The sequence below is a fragment of the Hemitrygon akajei genome, chromosome 4, assembly GCF_048418815.1.
Source record: "Hemitrygon akajei chromosome 4, sHemAka1.3, whole genome shotgun sequence".
NCBI lineage: Eukaryota > Metazoa > Chordata > Chondrichthyes > Myliobatiformes > Dasyatidae > Hemitrygon > Hemitrygon akajei.
In genome coordinates, this window is record NC_133127.1 from 175,415,995 (window position 1) to 175,433,839 (window position 17,845).

At 38.5% G+C, this 17,845-nt stretch overlaps 1 protein-coding gene across 6 annotated transcripts in view; it reads left to right on the forward strand.

Annotated features, from left to right (window-relative positions):
- The window catches only part of tsga10 (testis specific, 10), a 165,958-nt gene that overhangs the window by 100,007 nt on the left and 48,106 nt on the right, over positions 1-17,845 (forward strand). For all 6 annotated transcript variants that reach the window (XM_073044038.1, XM_073044039.1, XM_073044040.1 and 3 more), the window contains 4 exons: positions 3,046-3,219; positions 5,113-5,190; positions 5,597-5,748; positions 11,581-11,696. In XM_073044038.1, coding sequence (XP_072900139.1) covers positions 3,046-3,219; positions 5,113-5,190; positions 5,597-5,748; positions 11,581-11,696 — 520 coding nt within the window. The remainder of the gene's footprint in view (positions 1-3,045; positions 3,220-5,112; positions 5,191-5,596; positions 5,749-11,580; positions 11,697-17,845) is intronic.

A 17,845-nucleotide genomic window follows, 5' to 3' on the forward strand; every position in this document is an offset into this window, starting at 1 on the left:
GTTTGCCAATTCTCATTATGCACATAAAAGAGTAAACCTTGGACAAGGCAAAGATATCCCCATCCATGGTTGTAACAATATAGCAGTGTCAGAGAGTTAAAAGAAGTTGTAACAATGATGTGGAATTAGGGAGTGAAATCACTACTTGGGTGTTATTAACCCAATATTGAGAGCATTGTGAACTGTGATAAATGCTCTGTCGTTCCCATTGTTTCTTGCATTATATCATTTAATTCAATGAGAGAAGCAAGGTGATATAATCTAGAAATGCAGCACTGCCATTCAGAGTCTTCGTTTGCCACACTAGGGGATAATTAGCCTTTGAAGTATCTGTCCCCTCAGGATCTCAGAGTGCTCGATCAAGAGACGTTTAAGCTTACAATCATTGGCAATACCTCAAGGAAAGATTTTGTTCTCATGCCTTGTGATGGATGTGAATGAGCACATCGTCTTCCAAAAGAACTGTAATTCATCCGTGTTAAAGATTGGTAAAGAACAGAGCACTTTCACTGATTTGTTTTAGCTGTTTGAGAACTATCTGCACTTGCTGGTTTTCAGTGTTGAAATTGACCTTGCATGTACTTCTTGCATTGGCAGCTTGTCCATAGTCTCATGACCCTTAAACATTTCACCTTTCACCCTTAACCCATGACGTCTGGTTGTAGTCCCACCCAACTTCAGTGGCAAAAATCTGCTTGCATTTACCCTCTCTATACCACTCATAATTTTGTATAGCTCTATCAAATCTCTTCTGAATCTTCTACTTTCCAAGGAATATAGTCCTAACATATTCATCTTTCCTTATAACTCAAGGTGCTGTAGTCCCCAGCAACATCTTTGTAAAGTTTAGCTGTTCTCTTTCAACCTCATTTATATCATTTCTGTGGGTAGGTGACTAAAACCACACACAGTACTCCAAATTAGGCCTCACCAACATCGTATACAACTTCAACAAAACATTTCATCTACTGTACTCAATACTTGGATCTATGTGGCCAGTGTGCCAACAGCTTTCTTTATGTCCCTATCTAACCTGTGCCACCACTTTCAATGAATTCTCTACCTGTATTCCCAGATTACTTTGTTTTACCACACTCCTCAGTGCCTTACGATTCACTGTGTAAGACCTACTCTGGTTTGTCCTACTGAAGTGTAGCACCTCACAGTTGTCTGCATTAAATTCCATCTGCCATTTTTCAGCCTATTTTTCCAGCTAATCCAGATCCCACTGCAAGCTCTGATAGTTGCTGTCCACTACACCTCCATACTTGGTGCCATTCACAAATTTGCTGATCCGGTTAACCATATTATCATCCAGATCATTGATATAGATGACAAGCGTGAGCAGACACTGCACTGATCCTTGTGGCACTCCACTAGTCACAGGCCTCCAGTCAGAGAGGCAACCATCTACTACCATTCTCTTGCTTCCCACAAAGCCAATGTCCAATCCAATTTACTACCTCATCTTGAATGTCAAGCAACCGATCCTTCCTGACCGACCTCCCATGCAGGACCTTGTCAAGTGCCTTGCTAAAGTCCATGTAGGTAACATGCTTTGACTTGCCTTCATCTATAAGATTGGTTAGACACTATCTACCATGCACAAAACCATTGTTGACTATTCCTAGTCAGTCTCTGTCTATCTAAATACTCATACATCCGGTCCCTTAGAATAGCTTCCAATAACTTCCCCTCCACTGATGTTAGGCACACCGGCTTATAATTTCTTGGTTTATTTTTAGAGCCTTTTTTGAACAGTGGAACAATGTTAGCTATCCTCCAATCCTCTGGTCCCTCACCTGTTGCTAAGGATGGTTTAAATATCTCTGCTAGGGCCCCTGCAATTTCAGCACTTGCCTCCCACTGGGTCCAAGGAAACAATTTGCCAGGCCCTGGGGATTTATCCACCCTCATTTGCCTAAAGACAGTAAACACCTCCTCCTCTTTAATCTGCATAGAGTCGATGACCTTGCTGCTGCTTTGCCTCAATTCTGTGTCTGCGTCTGTCTCCCAAGTTAATACAGATGCAAAAATTCCATATAAAATCTCCCCCGTCTCTTTTGGCTCCACATAGAGATTACCCTTCAAATCTTCCAGAGGACCAGTTTTGTCCCATCTAATCCTTTTCCTCTTAACATACCTGCAGAATACTTTAGGATCCTCCTTCACCTAAATTAAGGGCACAACCACTAACATTTCATAAATCAGATGTTCATAAATCTAGGCTATTAACTCTTGTTCCCGTACTACCCCAGTGTTGTCACTTCACGTCCACTTGCAAATTAATGCTGTTGTTGCACAACTCTAGCAAGCAGGGTTCAGTCCTGACCAGAAGCTCTCTGTGCATATTCTCCCTGTGACCACAAGGGTTTCCCTTGGGTGCACTGGTTTCTTTCCACAACCCAAAGAAGTGCTGTTAGATTAATTATCTTCTTCAAATTGCCACTTTAAGAGCTTCTTTAGTGCACCGTGTAATAAGCGAATCAGGGCAGCTGAATAATGAGTTGTTTAAAACTTTTGGATCTATCACATTTAATAGAAAGCATGAAAGACCACATAATTAAAGTAACTATTAATTCCCAAGCTTCAAGAATTTGAATCTCACTTTTCTTTGCATTCATTGCAAAAATTAGTCCGAGGCTTCGATTGACGTGAAGTCATTGACAAAGACCTATTTGACAGTGAGAACTGCCTGATGCATCCTGTGGAATCGAAAGCCATCATCTTGCATAAGCATGGCAGCATTGAAATGAGTCTTCATTTCATCAACAAGCCAGAACCAGACTCAGGTTTAATATGTCATGAAATTTGTCTTGTGCAGCTGTACATTGCACTACATAATAATAAAAGCTATAAATTACAACAAGTTTATAAACATTGACACTGTAACTTTACAAATACCATTGACTGCTGGTTGTTTTAAGGAAACTCATTTATTTCTTGTTATCTTTGACAGTAAAGGTATTTTAAAAATTGCCAGAATTGATTCTTAAACAATAGTTTAAATATTAGTTGTGAACTGAACTGCATTGAATTACTTAGATTCAGGAAGAGCTTACTAGGCTACGAAGTGATACAGTGAAGTCAGTGAGATCTCAGAAAAACAGCCTGACAGCTCAAGACATCCTGCGACGTTTGGAATGTGAACGTGATGAAGCTGTAGCAGACCTGAGGAGAATGACTACAGAACGGGACAGCCTCAGAGAACGATTAAAGGTGATGAAGTGTACAATTTAAACTTAAAAGTCAGGGAAACAAGTTATTATATAAACATTAGCTGATTACACTTCTGTATCATTTTAACAGATTCAAAAATCATTTATTGGAATAGCTTATTTATTGTCATAGAACATTAACCTTAAAATCCCACACAGAGAAATTTATTTCAGGTTTGGGCCTAAAACTCCATATACATAGGATTTGCTGAGGAGACATGCAAATAGCTTCTTCAATTATGTTCTTGATTTTGATGATATTGTCCAACCAATTTAGATCATTACATTTCGTACACCAATTTCCTTATGGTTTGCTTCATGCTGATGTAACACTGACGCTTTATTTCCCCCTAACATCCTCTCCTGTCACTGGGTAATGACTTTTACTTTGGTCTAGCTGATGCATTGTATTTCTGGACAGAGGAGTAGGCTTTCTTCCTGTGCCTTGGTTGCTTCAGTGAAATATGCTTGAGTTATCTGAGATTATAACTGGAATTTTACATTATAGGCTTACAATTTAAATCCAGTTGCCTTCCAAAAACAATAACTCCATTAAGGAAATAAAAACCTTACTCACCAGATTTTTAATGAATTTTGATAATTTTGAGTAAGTAAACCACCATTGCAATTCACAAGTAAGAGAAAATCTGCAGATTTTCTGGAAGTCCTCAGCCCGCAATGTCGACAGTTCTCTTTTCCATCGATGCTGCCTGGCCTGAGCTCCTCCAGCAGTTTGTGTGTGTTACCATTGCAATTTATTTTACTTTTAAATTAGTCATGGATTTTTTGATAAATAATTATTCCTTGTAATCTGTTCATTTTATGTTGGTGTGGGCTAGAATTACATATAGGCCAGGCTGGATAAAAATAATAAGATCCTCTACTAAAAGTTATGATTAAACATGAAATGAAAATTGTCAGGCAGCATTTGTGGAAAGAGATAGAATTAATGTTTCTGGTGGAAGGAGCATGTTGTGTTTCTGTAGGAATCTGACACTGATACTACTTGTTTTATTGCATATTGCCCCTTAGGTCCCCTTTAAATTTTACCCCCTTCACATTAAAATTAGTTTCATACTTTCATACCCTGGAGAAAAGGCTATGACTGTTATCTATTCCACTCGTGATTTATTTGCCTCTAAAAGGTAACCCTGCAGTGTCCCGCACTGCAACTTTTCAAAAAAAGGACTAGCTTATTCAGACTGTTAACATCTATAATGTAAACACATTGAAAATTCTACTTGATTCATATTTGAATATGGGAATGAAGATATACAAATACTGTATGTTGCAAAATTGATAGGGTTTGGTGTTACCATACAAGGCTCAATCAAAGCACTATAATCACTGCTTTGTGAGAAAGAGTTGATTTGGCAACAGTTGCAATTTGTTAAGTATCCTCACTGGTAACATGACATATGAATGAATTATGTCTGCCCTTATTATCCTCTCTTTATGTTCTCTATTCGACCATGTATATGCATCATGCAAGAAATTTAGGGCTGAATAACACATAAAATATACAATATTAATATTTTGTACCTCAGTCTGATCTTTCACCTTGTTAATAATTTAATGTCATAATAATATAACTCAATTATCTGAATCAAATTCCCTTTTCCCTTAAACTTATTGCTTCTGGCAGGCAATGAATGCTTAATACTATATTAACAGTGGCATTGATCTGGGTAAAATAAATGAGACCATCTCTACTGAGGCAGCAGTGATCTTCAGTTGAGGGCATTAAAGTTTTTCGAGAATTATCTGGGTGCAGTCTAATTAATATAACAATGGTGAATTTGCATTCAGATTTTGTATAAATTCTTTTCATATATACAGCAGAAAAATATCAGATGTAATTTATCAGTACTTACTAGTTTCAATATTCCAATAGATTTCCCAGGAGACTGCGATTAATGAGAGGGCACATATGGAGCAAAGAATAGAAGACCTGAAGGCATCTGTACACGCAGTAATGTTGATTTTTTTAAGATTGAATTCTGCAATTAGAAATTTTAAACCATTTTGGTATCATCAAGTTAAAATGACTGTTAGATTCCTTGGACTGTGGTTCAGCTATACAGATGAGAGTAATCATGTAATGTATACTACACAACAGAAATACAGTTTAGTTTCTGTGTAAATATAAATACTAGTTGTTATAAATTGATTTGTGCAACAGACTTTAGACCCTTTTTCAATTTTAGCTGAGCTAGTGTTGGCCAATCATTTTAGTGGAGGAGTGTCACGAGATCTTTTATTATGAAATATAGTTTCATAGTAAATTGATGTAACACTGTATTTGCTCACTTGTATTGCTGCCTGCACCTACTGTAAGCACCTATCAGTCGTCTTATTGTAGACCTAATTCTTCTCAGTTGGAAGATGAAAGATTGGAACACCGATCTAGGCTGTCTTGCCTAAAAGAGAGTGTAACATCCCTGGAAGAAGAAATTAAAATATTAGCCAGAAAGTCATCAGACAGTGAAGATCAACTGTGCAGAGTGAGAGGAGAAAACAACCAAATCAGGTGAAATTGCTTTCATTAGTAAACTACCTTTTCCTAATCTCTTCTACAGAGAGCTCATGGACATCTTTGTCAGTGAGGCTGAGACCATTGACCACTGGTGTATCCTTTTCTTTTCTAGTTTTTAAATTTTGCAATTTTTAAAATTGTCTGCTATGGTTAACACTGGTGTAGCTCTTTCATTCTAATCTACAAACTTCTGAAAAAAAATCCTTATATCTTGTGTCAATGTGTTCTACAACCCCATCAGGAAAATTTCTATTCCTTGTAAATCCTTGGTAAAATTATAGCATTCCAAATTAATGCCATCTTATTCTGATTTCTTGCTTTTATCTGTGCAATTAAGTTTTTGCTCCTGCATCAGTGTCAAAATGGGTTAGAGGAAATTTATTAATTACATCTTGCATAATTTTTAGTCAATCCCTCCTTATTCTTCTGTTCCTACCAGCAGACTAAATATAGTTAACACATCAACTGCTAACTCCTGTAATATAGCATGGTCAGTTGAACCTTGACTGAATCTTTGCTCTTTGTCTGGCATCAATAACAAATGTTATTTTCATAGCCTTTTGTACCCTGAAACTTGGCAAATTACTTCATTAGGAATAATGCCTATTCAATTTACCTCCTCATGAACAGCTGAGATTACAAGTAGGATAAAGGGGATGCAGTGGATGTTGTATATTTGAACTTGCAGAAGGCCTTTGACAAAGTGCTGAAGTTGCTTACCAAGTTAAGAGCCCATGGTACTACAGAAAAGGTACTGGCATGGTTAGAGCATTGGCTGATTGGTAGGAGTCAGCGAGTGGAAATAATAGGATCCTTTTCTGGTTGGTTGCCAGTGATTAGTGATGTTCCACAGGGGTCGGTGTTGGGACCGTTTCTTTTTATGCTGTACATCAATGATTTAGATGATGGAATAGATGGCTTTGTTGCCAAGTTTGCAGATGATATGAAGGTTGGTGGAGGGGCAGGTAGTGTTGAGGAAATAGGTAAGCTGCAGGGCAAGAAAGTGCAAAATGAAATACAATGTTGGAAAATGCATGGTCATGCACTTTGGTAGTAGAAATAAATATGCAGACTGTTTTCTAAATGGGGCGCAAATCCAAAAATCTGAGATGCAAGGGGATTTGGGAGTCCTTGCACATAGATCCTAAAGGTTAATTTGCAGGTAGAGTCTGTGGTGAGGAAGGCAAATGCAATGTCAGCATTCATTTTGAGAGCTTTAGAATACAAGAGCAGGGATGTGATACTGAGGCTTTATAAGGCACTGGTGAGGCCTCACTTTGAGTATTGTGAACAATTTTGGGCTCCTCATATAAGAAAAGATGTGCTGGCATTGAAGAGGATTCAGAGGAGGTTCACAAAGATGATTCTGAGAATGAAACGGTTATCATATGAGGTACGTTTGATAGCTCTGGGTCTGTACTCACTGGAATTTAGAAGGATGAGGAGGGATCTCATTAAACCTGAATGCTAGAAGGCCTAGATATGGTAGATGTGGAAAGGATGTTTTCCATGGTGGGGGAGTCTAGGACAAGAGGGCACAGCTTCAGGATGGAGGGGCGCCCATTTAAAACAGAGATGCGGAGAAATTTCTTTAGCTAGAGGGTAGTGAATTTGTAGAGTTTATTACCACAGATAGTTGTGGAGGCCAGGGCATTAGATGTATTTAAGGTAGAGCTTGATGGGTTTCATGACTGGACACGGCATCAAAGATTATGGGGAGAAGGTCAGGGAGTGGGGCTGAGGAGGGAGATAAAAGGGTCAGCCATGATTGAATGGCAGAACAGACTCAATGGGCCAAATGGCCTAATTCTGCTCCTATATCTTTTGGTCTTATGAATGGTGATTATTAAATCTATAAGGTTGAGAACTTTAAGGTGCTAAATGTTGGGAGGATTAAGATGAGTGGATAGATGTTGCATTTTTGACTCTTTGCTTGAGGAAGATTCATCTTTTTTTTTGAGCTTTTTCTAATTTCTTTATCTTTATCTAATTAAGGTTACCTGGACAAACTATGGTACATATAGTTCACTGGTTCCCAAACTTAGTTGGCTTACCTACTGCTTGGCTCCCAGACCACATCCCCAGCATCCCCCTCTCCCTTTCTGGCGATTACATAAAAACTATAAAGAATTTTGATTTATGATGGGGAGTGAAAGAAAAGAAGTAACTATAAAATCAAAGCAGTGACAAATAATTGAAAAAAATGATTAAAATCTATTTAAAGCTACAAATAAAATTATTTATTTAATTACAGTAAAAAGAATTTCAGAGTGTACATTAGTTGAACTATTCATGACTTCATTGCTTTTTCACTTTTTACTGAGGTGAATGAACTTGGTGCAGTGATATCAGTTTCTCAACATCAGGCTGAATGTCACTCAGAAGGAGTCTCAGATTCCCACGTTCAGTAATTTGCGGTCTGTTTTGTTGCTTTGAAAGAAGTTGGCTGACAGAAACCATGCTCCACTAAATATGGTGTTGGAAAGACAGTAAAGAACAACTTGACATGAAACACTGTCATAGGAAAGCAGCATCCATCATCAGGGATCCTCACCACCAAGGTGATGCTCTCACTGCTGCTTATCAGGTAGAAGGTACAAGAGCCTCTGGACTCACACCACCAGGTTCAAGAACAGTTGTACTGGTACCCCTCAGCGATTAGGCTCTTGAACAAAAGGGGATAACTACACTCAACTTCCACTTGCCCCGTCATTGAAATATTTTCACAACTAATCAACTCACTTTCAAGGATTCTTCATCTCATATTGTCATTATTTATTTATATTTGCAATTGCATTTTTTTGTCTTATGCATTCTAGTTGATCTTTCATTGACTCTGTTATAGTTACTATTCTGTAGATTTGTTGAGTATGCCTACAAGAAAATAAATCTCGGTTGTATATGGTGACATACTGTATATGTGCTTAGATAATAAAATTTACTTTGAACTTTGACTTTTTTCTACAGTGCAGGATAGCATTGAAAGATTTCTTTTGAGAGATATGATTGTTTGAAACTTGGCTTTAGGTCAGTCATGTTGTTAAGAGATCAGATTTTTGTCCATTTTTCCTGTTAATTTCACATTTCAAGAGTTCTGGAATGGATTTATTCCCTATCTGGAATTTAGATCAAGAGAAGATCCTGAAATCTCTAGGACTTGTCTTTAGGCAGCTCACCCAGGTGGGACAGTATACTTGAAGATCATCATCTGGTATTATTTCTTTCTCTTCCAATTGAGAGAGGCTTGGAAGTTGGAAAAGGTTGCAATGGCTAATGTTGCACTTAAATAGGGTTAACTTGGACAGAAATGTGGAGATTACTGATTTGACTTTGATAAGATTCACATAATTTCCTTGCAATTGAAGACTGATTTAATTAAACTTTATGAAATAATTCTAACGAAGAAGCAATGTTATGCCCAATATTATTGAATTGATTACTGAATGAAGCCTTCAAGTCTTCAAAGAATTTTATTATTTTCAAGCACATAAAAGCACCTCAGGCAGTTTCCTTTTGAAAGCCATCTGACTTCATTGTGCAGCAGCAAACATTCAAATTGTTCATCGTTCTCAGTATAAAGCTCTCAAAATAGTTGAGAATTAAGAGCATGGAACTTGATTTTATTTATTGCTGTTACAACAGTATTTAATGACTTGTGTAGCCGATCACTTAGGTTTTTTATGACAAGATGTCTGTGAATTAAACAGTGAATGGTAAATATGTTTGGTACAGCTCTTTGCAAGAAAGTAATAACCCCACTTTGGCTTCCTGTCATTAATGATGCTCCATCTGCTGTACAAGCAAGATTGTTGGTGAGCAGAATGTCCCTCTTTTTGAAAAATTGCTCAACGACCCGAAATATTGGCTCCTTCAAATCTGTTTCAAGAACCCTTTCAAATAATGACTCTTGAACCATTATTTTGTCTTTTATGAACATAACCAAGAAGCAAAGATTCATTGCCTGGCAAAGTTGACTCTTTCAACTGTAAAACAAATTCTGTTGTCCTAAATATATTGCACAATGTATCTTCCACATTCTCAGACATTTCTTTTAAGCAGAATTGTCAATGTGGGGAATCACTTTAATTATTTGGTCTGGTGTCTTATGCAAAACTGTACTCAGAACCTCCTTTACTGTTGGCAGAATCAGTTCTTCTCCAATTGTATGGGGCTTTTCAGAGTTAGCAATGAGAAGTGAAATGTTGTATGAAGCACACAAACCATCACTGTTCTGTTGTGAAGTGCTGGCAAACATGTTTTGAAGTGTTTTCTATTTCTGAAAGTTTTCACAAAGTGACTGAGATTAAGTTCCTGTTTGCTCTGTCAATGTGTTTTCTCTTCAAATGTTCATGGAGCCTGGACATTTTCATTGCCTCATTTGAAAAAATTTTGTTTTTCACACAACAGATAGACTGGCTGCTGTTGGTTACTTGGAGCTGGTATAAATCCATATTTCAGATATGCTACACTATATTGTCTATGCTTCTTTTTCATTTGGTCTGCTTTTGCTATTTTCATTATCCATTAATGATCACTGTCAGTTGCCTATTGTTTAACTCCAACCTCAAGTGCTATAATCAATAAAGGTGAAAGTTATGACATCATAGCTCAATTAAAACTCCACTGCCTGAAGCTACATAAAGTGGGACAGCAATATCTTGGTTGTGTTGTGGATGAGAGGAATGTACTCAAGACCATTTGAAAGGACAGATTCTGAACTTTGAACAATATACCTTAATTCATGGGAATTGTGTCACTGTGTGATTAGAGTTTGGGAATTGCAGCTAAAATGGTATTACGGTAGTGAACAGCAATAATGCAAGGGCCAGGTCCAGAAATAACATGATTTCTTCAGAACTGATTTCTCATGATATGCCAAATACACAAGTGTCACGTTGCTTTTCACCAACTATAATGTGCTTTGAACAAAGTCTCAGAGAATGGCGGGTTAGCCAGAGATGAGGTGGTTATGTGATCATTGTAATCAATTATGAGGCACTGAGGATCAAATGCTTATAATAAGTAATTCATTTCTTAAATTAAGCCTGTAATCCTTCTGCTGCCCCCTTGTTACCAAGCACCTCCCCCCACTATCCCCTTTATTGCCTCCTTGGTAATGCCCCTGGGGGGGCTGATCCCACCTACTTTGGGAACCACTGATACAGTTATATCCAAGCCACACTTGTGGAAAATATGAAGATACATCCAATCAAATTCATCTAACATCAGGGAATATTTATCCCTACTGTTCACATAGCGTAAAACTTTCATATGTGATACCAGGATTTCTACCTCAAACTGGAAATTTAAATAGTGAAGTTTCTTGGGTCAATATTGCCACACTACCCAATGTTGATTCTGAGTATGCCTTTAGACATTTCCAGTCCTTTAAATTAAAAATTCCTTAAGAATTTCATTTCTATGCTATGTTCTTCTATATCTGTATTTAATTCTCCCCATCTTCCCCGTTGGAAGGCTGAAGCCTTTCAATCAAAATATCTTCCGTAGTTTTGAGTCACTCATCTTGTACTTTTGTTAAATGTAGGACTTCAGTTACTATTGTAGAAAATATTGTTATCAATGTACACAGACATCTGTGTGATAAAGAACAGATCATCTACTTTTATTATATTGCTACTGACTGAATATTACCATAACATCTATCAATTCTGCGTAAGGAAATTTAAGATTACGTTAGCTGCTTTTTGAAAAAAGAAGAATCAAAATTGCTTTGAAATTTATCAAATATTTATAGACAAGTGAAACAGCAATGTACTAATGCTTTCAATAACTATAATTATATTAATATGAAATGTAATGTTGTAGATCATTATTGGACCAGGCAGAAGATAATCTTGCCGAATCCCAGAGACGCCTTTCAATAAAATCCACTGATCTACAACTCGCACAGGATAAGAACATTCGACAAAGTGAAAAGATTGGTAATGCCAAATGTTCCCTTAATCTTAAACAAGAACAGCAAATAGTTAATATAATTTTGTACATCTGTATAGAATTTTTTTTCTTTTGTCATGTATGGATGCAAAAAATTGAGATAAAGCCATCAGACTTATCACTGTGTGCCTTTCACACCCCATTTAGGTTGCGTAACTGCTAGTTCATCCTTCTGAATTTTAGCTCAAGGAATTTTATCCATTATGTTGATTAAGCAATTATTGTGTCCAGTGTGAGCCTTGACATTGAGGCTCATCAGGATTGTGAGGAACAGCCTATTAATTTAACATACACTTTTATGTGGCAATTAATAACCAGTAATCAGGAGACTTTTACCTGCATTTCTGCCTAAATTGGAGGATAGTACATTCTTATCTTGCCACCACCTGCTAATTTCAGACTGGAAATCAGACATTTGCATTCTTAATGAGTCAACTATTCACTGGTCAAAATCAATGAGTCATCTGCTTTTTCTTTATTAATTATATTCACCACTATCGCATTTAAACTTTTTGCTTTTATCAACAATAACAAACAGAGGATTAAAAAACAACCTGTTTTGTAAATGGGATTAGTTTAGATTAGCATAATGGTCTCTTTGAGCATGACGGGCTGAAGCTCCTGTTCCTATTCAAACCTTAGAAAGAATTTAAGAAAGATGTGGGACTAGGCAGAAAAATGGTTCAGCACAGCCAAGAAGGGCCAAAAGGCCTGTTTCTCTGCTGTAATATTCTATGGTTCTATGTTGAATATGTACATAAATATATATTGTGTAAGTATTAAATATAGTCATGTTCTTGGAAAATATCTGATTTTTTGATATTAATTCTGCTTGATATTAATAGAACATCACACAAAGAAAAATATCCTGAATATATTTTCTTTTAACATATGCAATGGGCCAGATTTAATTTGGCATTATGGAGACATGTCTGGTACATATTGGTACCAATGACATAGGTAGGAAAAGGGAAGAGTCCTGAAAGAAGACTACAGGAAGTTAGGAAGAAAGTTAAAAAGCAGGATCTCAAAGGTAGTAATCTCGGGATTACTGCCTGTGCCATGCGACAGTGAGAATAGGAATAGAATGAGGTGGAGGATAAATGCATGGCTGAGGGAATGGAGCAGGGGGCAGGGATTCAGATTTCTGGATCATTGGGACCTCTTTTGGGGCGGGTGTGACCTGTACAATAAGGATGGGTTGCACTTGAATCCCAGGGGGACCAATATCATGGCGGGCAGGTTTGATAGAGCTGTTGAGCAGGGTTTAAACTAGTTTGGCAGGGGGGGTGGGAATCAGAATGTGAGTGCAGGGATTAAAGTAGAAGGACAAGGGCAGGATGCTAAGAGTTCTGAGTTGATGAGGAAGGACAGGCAGGGGACAAAACATAATTGTAGCCAGTTAAGGGGTTGAAATGTGTCTATTTCAATGCTAGGAGTATTAGGAACAAGGAGGATGAACTTAAAGAGTATGGATTAGTATGTGGAACTACGATATTGTGGCCGTTACTGAAACTTGGTTGGAGGAAGGACAGGATTGGATGATGCAGGTCCCAGGGTTCAGGTGCTTTAAAAAGAATAGGATGGGAGGTAGAAAAGGGGGGGCAGTGGCATTGCTGGTCAGGGATAGTATCGCGGCTATAGAAAGGGAGGACGCTGCAGAGGGAGTATCCACTGAGTCGGTCTGGGTGGAAGTCAGAAATAGGAAGGGATCAATCACTGTGCTGGGAGTGGTCTATAGGCCCCCAAATACCCCTCAGGACACCAAGGAGCAGATAAGCAGGTAGATTTTAGAATGGTGCAGGAAATACAGGGTTGTAGTTATGGGTGATTTCAACTTCCCTCATATTGACTGGCACCTCCTGAGTGCAAGGGGGATAGATGGGGCTGAATTTGTCAGGTGTGTTTAAGAAGGATTCCTGACTCATTATGTGGACTGGACGAGAGGAGAGGCTATACTGGATCTAGTTCTGAGTAATGAACATGGTCAGGTGACAGACTGCTTGGTGGGGGAGCATTTTGGTGACAGCGACCACAACTCCCTTAGCTTCAACATAGCTATGGAAAGAGATAAAATCAGACAAAATGGTAAAGTGCTTAACTGGGGAAGGGCTAACTTTGAAGGGATGAGGCAGGAACTATCAACAGTAAATTGGAAACAGATGTTCAAAGAGGAAAGCACAGAAGTAATGTGGGAGAAGTTTAGGGACCACTTGAGCTGGGATCAGGATAGGTTTGTCCCACTGAGACAAGGAAAAAATGGTAGGAAAAGGGAACCGTGGCTGATGAAACACGTGAGGCAACTCGTCAAGAGGAAAAAGGAAGCTTATGTTAGATATAAGAAGCAGGAAGTAGGAGGGGCTCATGAGAAATATAGGGTAGCCAGGAAGGAGCTAAAGAAAGGACTTGGGAGAGCTCGAAGGGGGCATGAGGCCTTGGCATGTAGGATTAAGGAGAACCCCAAGGCGTTCTATGCGTATGTGAAGAACAGGAGGATGACGAGAATGAAGGTTGGACCGCTAAAGGGTAAAGAGGGCAACATGTGCCTGGAGGCAGAGTAGGTTGGGGAGGTCCTAAATGAATATTTTGCTTCAGTATTCATGTGAAAAGGATCTTGATCAGGATGAGGTCAAAATAGAGCAGGCCTGTGTGCTGGACAATGTGGAGATTAAAGAAGAAGCAGTGCTGGATCTTCTTAAAAACATCAAGATTGATAAATCCCCAGGGCCAGATATGATACACCCCAGGTTGTTGTGGGAATTAAGAGAAGAGATCGCTAGAGCATTAGCTATGATCTTTGAATCCTCTTTGGCTACAGGGGAAGTGCCGGAGGACTGGAGAATGGCAAATGTAGTTCTCTTGTTTAAAAAAGGTAATAGGAAGAAACCTGGGAACTATAGATCGGTGAGTCTTACGTCGGTGGTCTGCAAACTACTGGAAAGGATTCTTAAGGATAGGATCTACGAGCATTTGGAGAAGTGCAGTCTACTCATGGATAGTCAACATGGCTTTGTGAAGGGAAGATCGTGCCTCACGAGCCTGATTGAGTTTTTTGAAGAGGTAACAAAAGAAATTGATGAGGGTAGGGCAGTGGATGGAGTCTACATGGACTTTAGCAAGGCATTTGACAAGGTCCCCCACGAGAGACTCATCCAGAAAGTCATGAGACATGGGATAAGTGAAACCTTGGCTGATTAGATAAAAAATTGGCTTAAAGGAAGAAAGCAGAGGGTAGTTGTGGAAGGAAAGTATTCTGCCTGGAGGTCGGTGACTAGTGGAGTGCTGCAGGGATCTATCCTGGGACCCCTGCTATTTGTGATTTTTATAAATGACCTGGATGTAGAGGTGGAAAGATGGGTCAGTAAGTTTGCGGATGACACGAAGATTGGAGGAGTTGTGGATGGAGCTGCAGGTTGTCAAAGGTTACAAGAGGATATAGACAGGCTGCAGAGTTGGGCTGAAAAATGGCAGATGGAGTTCAATCTGGATAAGTGTGAGGTGATGCATTTTGGAAGGACAAACCAGAAGACTGAGTACAGGATTAATGGTCAGTTACTTAAGAGTGTGGATGAACAGAGGGACCTTGGGGTTTAAATCCATACATCCCTCAAGATCACTGTGCAGGTTGATAGGGTAGTTAAGAAGGCCTATGGAATGCTAGGCTTCATTAATAGGGGGATTGAGTTCAAGAGTAGAGAGGTCATGTTGCAACTCTACAAATCTCTGATGAGACCGCACTTAGAGTATTGTGTTCAGTTCTGGTCACCTCATTATAGGAAGGATGTGAAAGCTATGGAGAGGGTGCAGAGGAAATTTACCAGGATGTTGCCTGGTTTGGAGAACAACTCATATTAAGCAAGGTTAGCAGAGCTGGGACTTTTCTCTTTGGAGCGTAGAAGAATGAGAGGGGACTTGATAGAGGTCTACAAGATTATGAGAGGCATAGATAGGGTGGATAGTCAGTACCTGTTTCCCAGAGCACCAGTAGCAAACACCAGAGGGCATATGTACAAAATTAAGGGAGGGAAGTTTAGGGGTAAGTTTTTTTTTACACAGAGGGTTGTGAGTGCCTGGAATGACTTGTCAGGGATGGTGGTGAAGGCTAAATCATTAGGGGTATTTAAGAGCGTCTTGGACAGGCACATAGATGAAAGAAAAATAGAGGGTTATGGGGTAGTGTGGGTTTAGTACTTTTTTTTAAGGATTATATGGGTGGGCACAACATGGAGGGCTGAAGACCCTGTACTGTGCTGTAGTGTTCTATGGTTCTATGGCTGCAGGGCAACAGAAGCTGGGAATTAAATATCCAATATGGTTTGGTATTTATGAAGGACAGGCAAGAAGGAAAAGGGAATGGTGTGATGCTATTAATAAGAAAAATCAGTGCAAGTAACCTTGGTTTCATAGATCATGATGTAAAATTTGGATTACGCTCAAAATACCAAAGACAGAAAGTCATTGAAAGTATAAGAGGAGAGTTGGTAGTGACTGGGAGAATACAAGGAATGAGAAGGCAGTGGTAGAGAATGTGTAACATTTAAAGAAATAATGCAAATCGTAAAAAATTAAACTCCATTAAAGCACAAAAGCCCAGTAGGAAAAAAAGTTCAGAATCAGAATCTGGTTTAATATCAGTGGCATATGTCATGAACTTTATTGTGGCAGTAGTACAATGTAATAAATAATAATAGAAAAAGATGTATCCTTAAGTGACAGAAAGATAGCATTATATCCAAGGATGAAGCTTGAAATGTTGCTAGAAATGGTAGTAGTCATAAAGACTGAGAGTATTTTAGAATTCAGTAAAATAGGATCAACATATTGTTAAAGAAGGTCACAATGGAACAGAGAGTAGATAGGCAAAAATAAAAGAAAAATTCTAAGAGCTTTTATAGGTACATAAGCAGAAAAAGACTGGTGAAGGCAAGTAGGAGACCCTTACAGACAGAGATAGGGAATAAGGAAATTGCAGAGCAATTAAGTAATGACTTGCACCTGTTGTCACAGAAGATGTATTAAAGAATCAAGGGTCTCAAGAGAATAAGGACCTGAAAAAATTATTAGTCAAAAATAATTTAATGCCAGAGTTTTGTGATGGATGGAGATGGTGGATGCTCTTGTGGTTAATATTCCAATATGTTGTGTAATTGTTCTTGGGAATTGATAACGTATGTGATTCCATTATTTCAATAAAAAATGGAGAGAGAAAACAGGAAATCATTGACTTGTTAGTCTGATATGATTTGAATAATGAAAGATGCAACAGCTTGGAAAACACAAACAAGCTTGAACAAAGTCAACATAAAGCTATGGAAGGAAACTCATGTTTGAATGATCTACTGGAATTCTTTGAGCCTGAGGGGACTAAAGGTTATATTTTTAAGATAGCTGTAGATTGTGAGAAGGGAGGAGGAAGAGCAGCTGGGCAAGAATTATTCCGATGGAAGTCAATATGCTAAAATGTGAGGTACCCACACAAGAGAAAACCAGAGTATTTGTTAAGTGATGAGAGAGTGGATAGTGTTATCAATGTGATCTAGATGTGGCTGCTTGATGTGGCAGTTACATGTAATCTTGGTGAGACCATACTTGGAATATTGTGTACAGTTTTGGTCATCTTACCTCAAAAAAATGTACTTCTCACAGAGGCAACGTAGTAAAGATTTACTAAGCTATTTCCAGGGCTTCACTGGCTGGATGCAGGAAAGATGATTCCCCTATTTAAGGAATCCAGGAGAAACAGTTTCAGAGTAGGTGTAAGTGTTTCGGACCAACATGAGGAGCAATTCCTTAACTATGAGGGCATTGAATCTTCAAAATTCGCTATCTGGAGTACTCTGCAGTCCAAACACAGATCAGTAGATTTCTGGGAATTAAGGGAATCAAGGGTAATGGAGATAAATCTGGAAAACGCCACTGAATAAAATGAGTCTCGATCTTGTTGAATGGGGGAACAAATGAGCTCTAAAGGCCAGATGACCTACTTCTAGCTTCTGTTCCTTACATTCTTCTGTACCTTGCTTTGATTGGTACGTTGCCATATCAAAATGATTTTCTAGTAATATTGTTATTCTCAGATGTAAATATTTAAAATATGAAGATGGACAGAAAGATTGTGAAAGGGTTCATCATATGT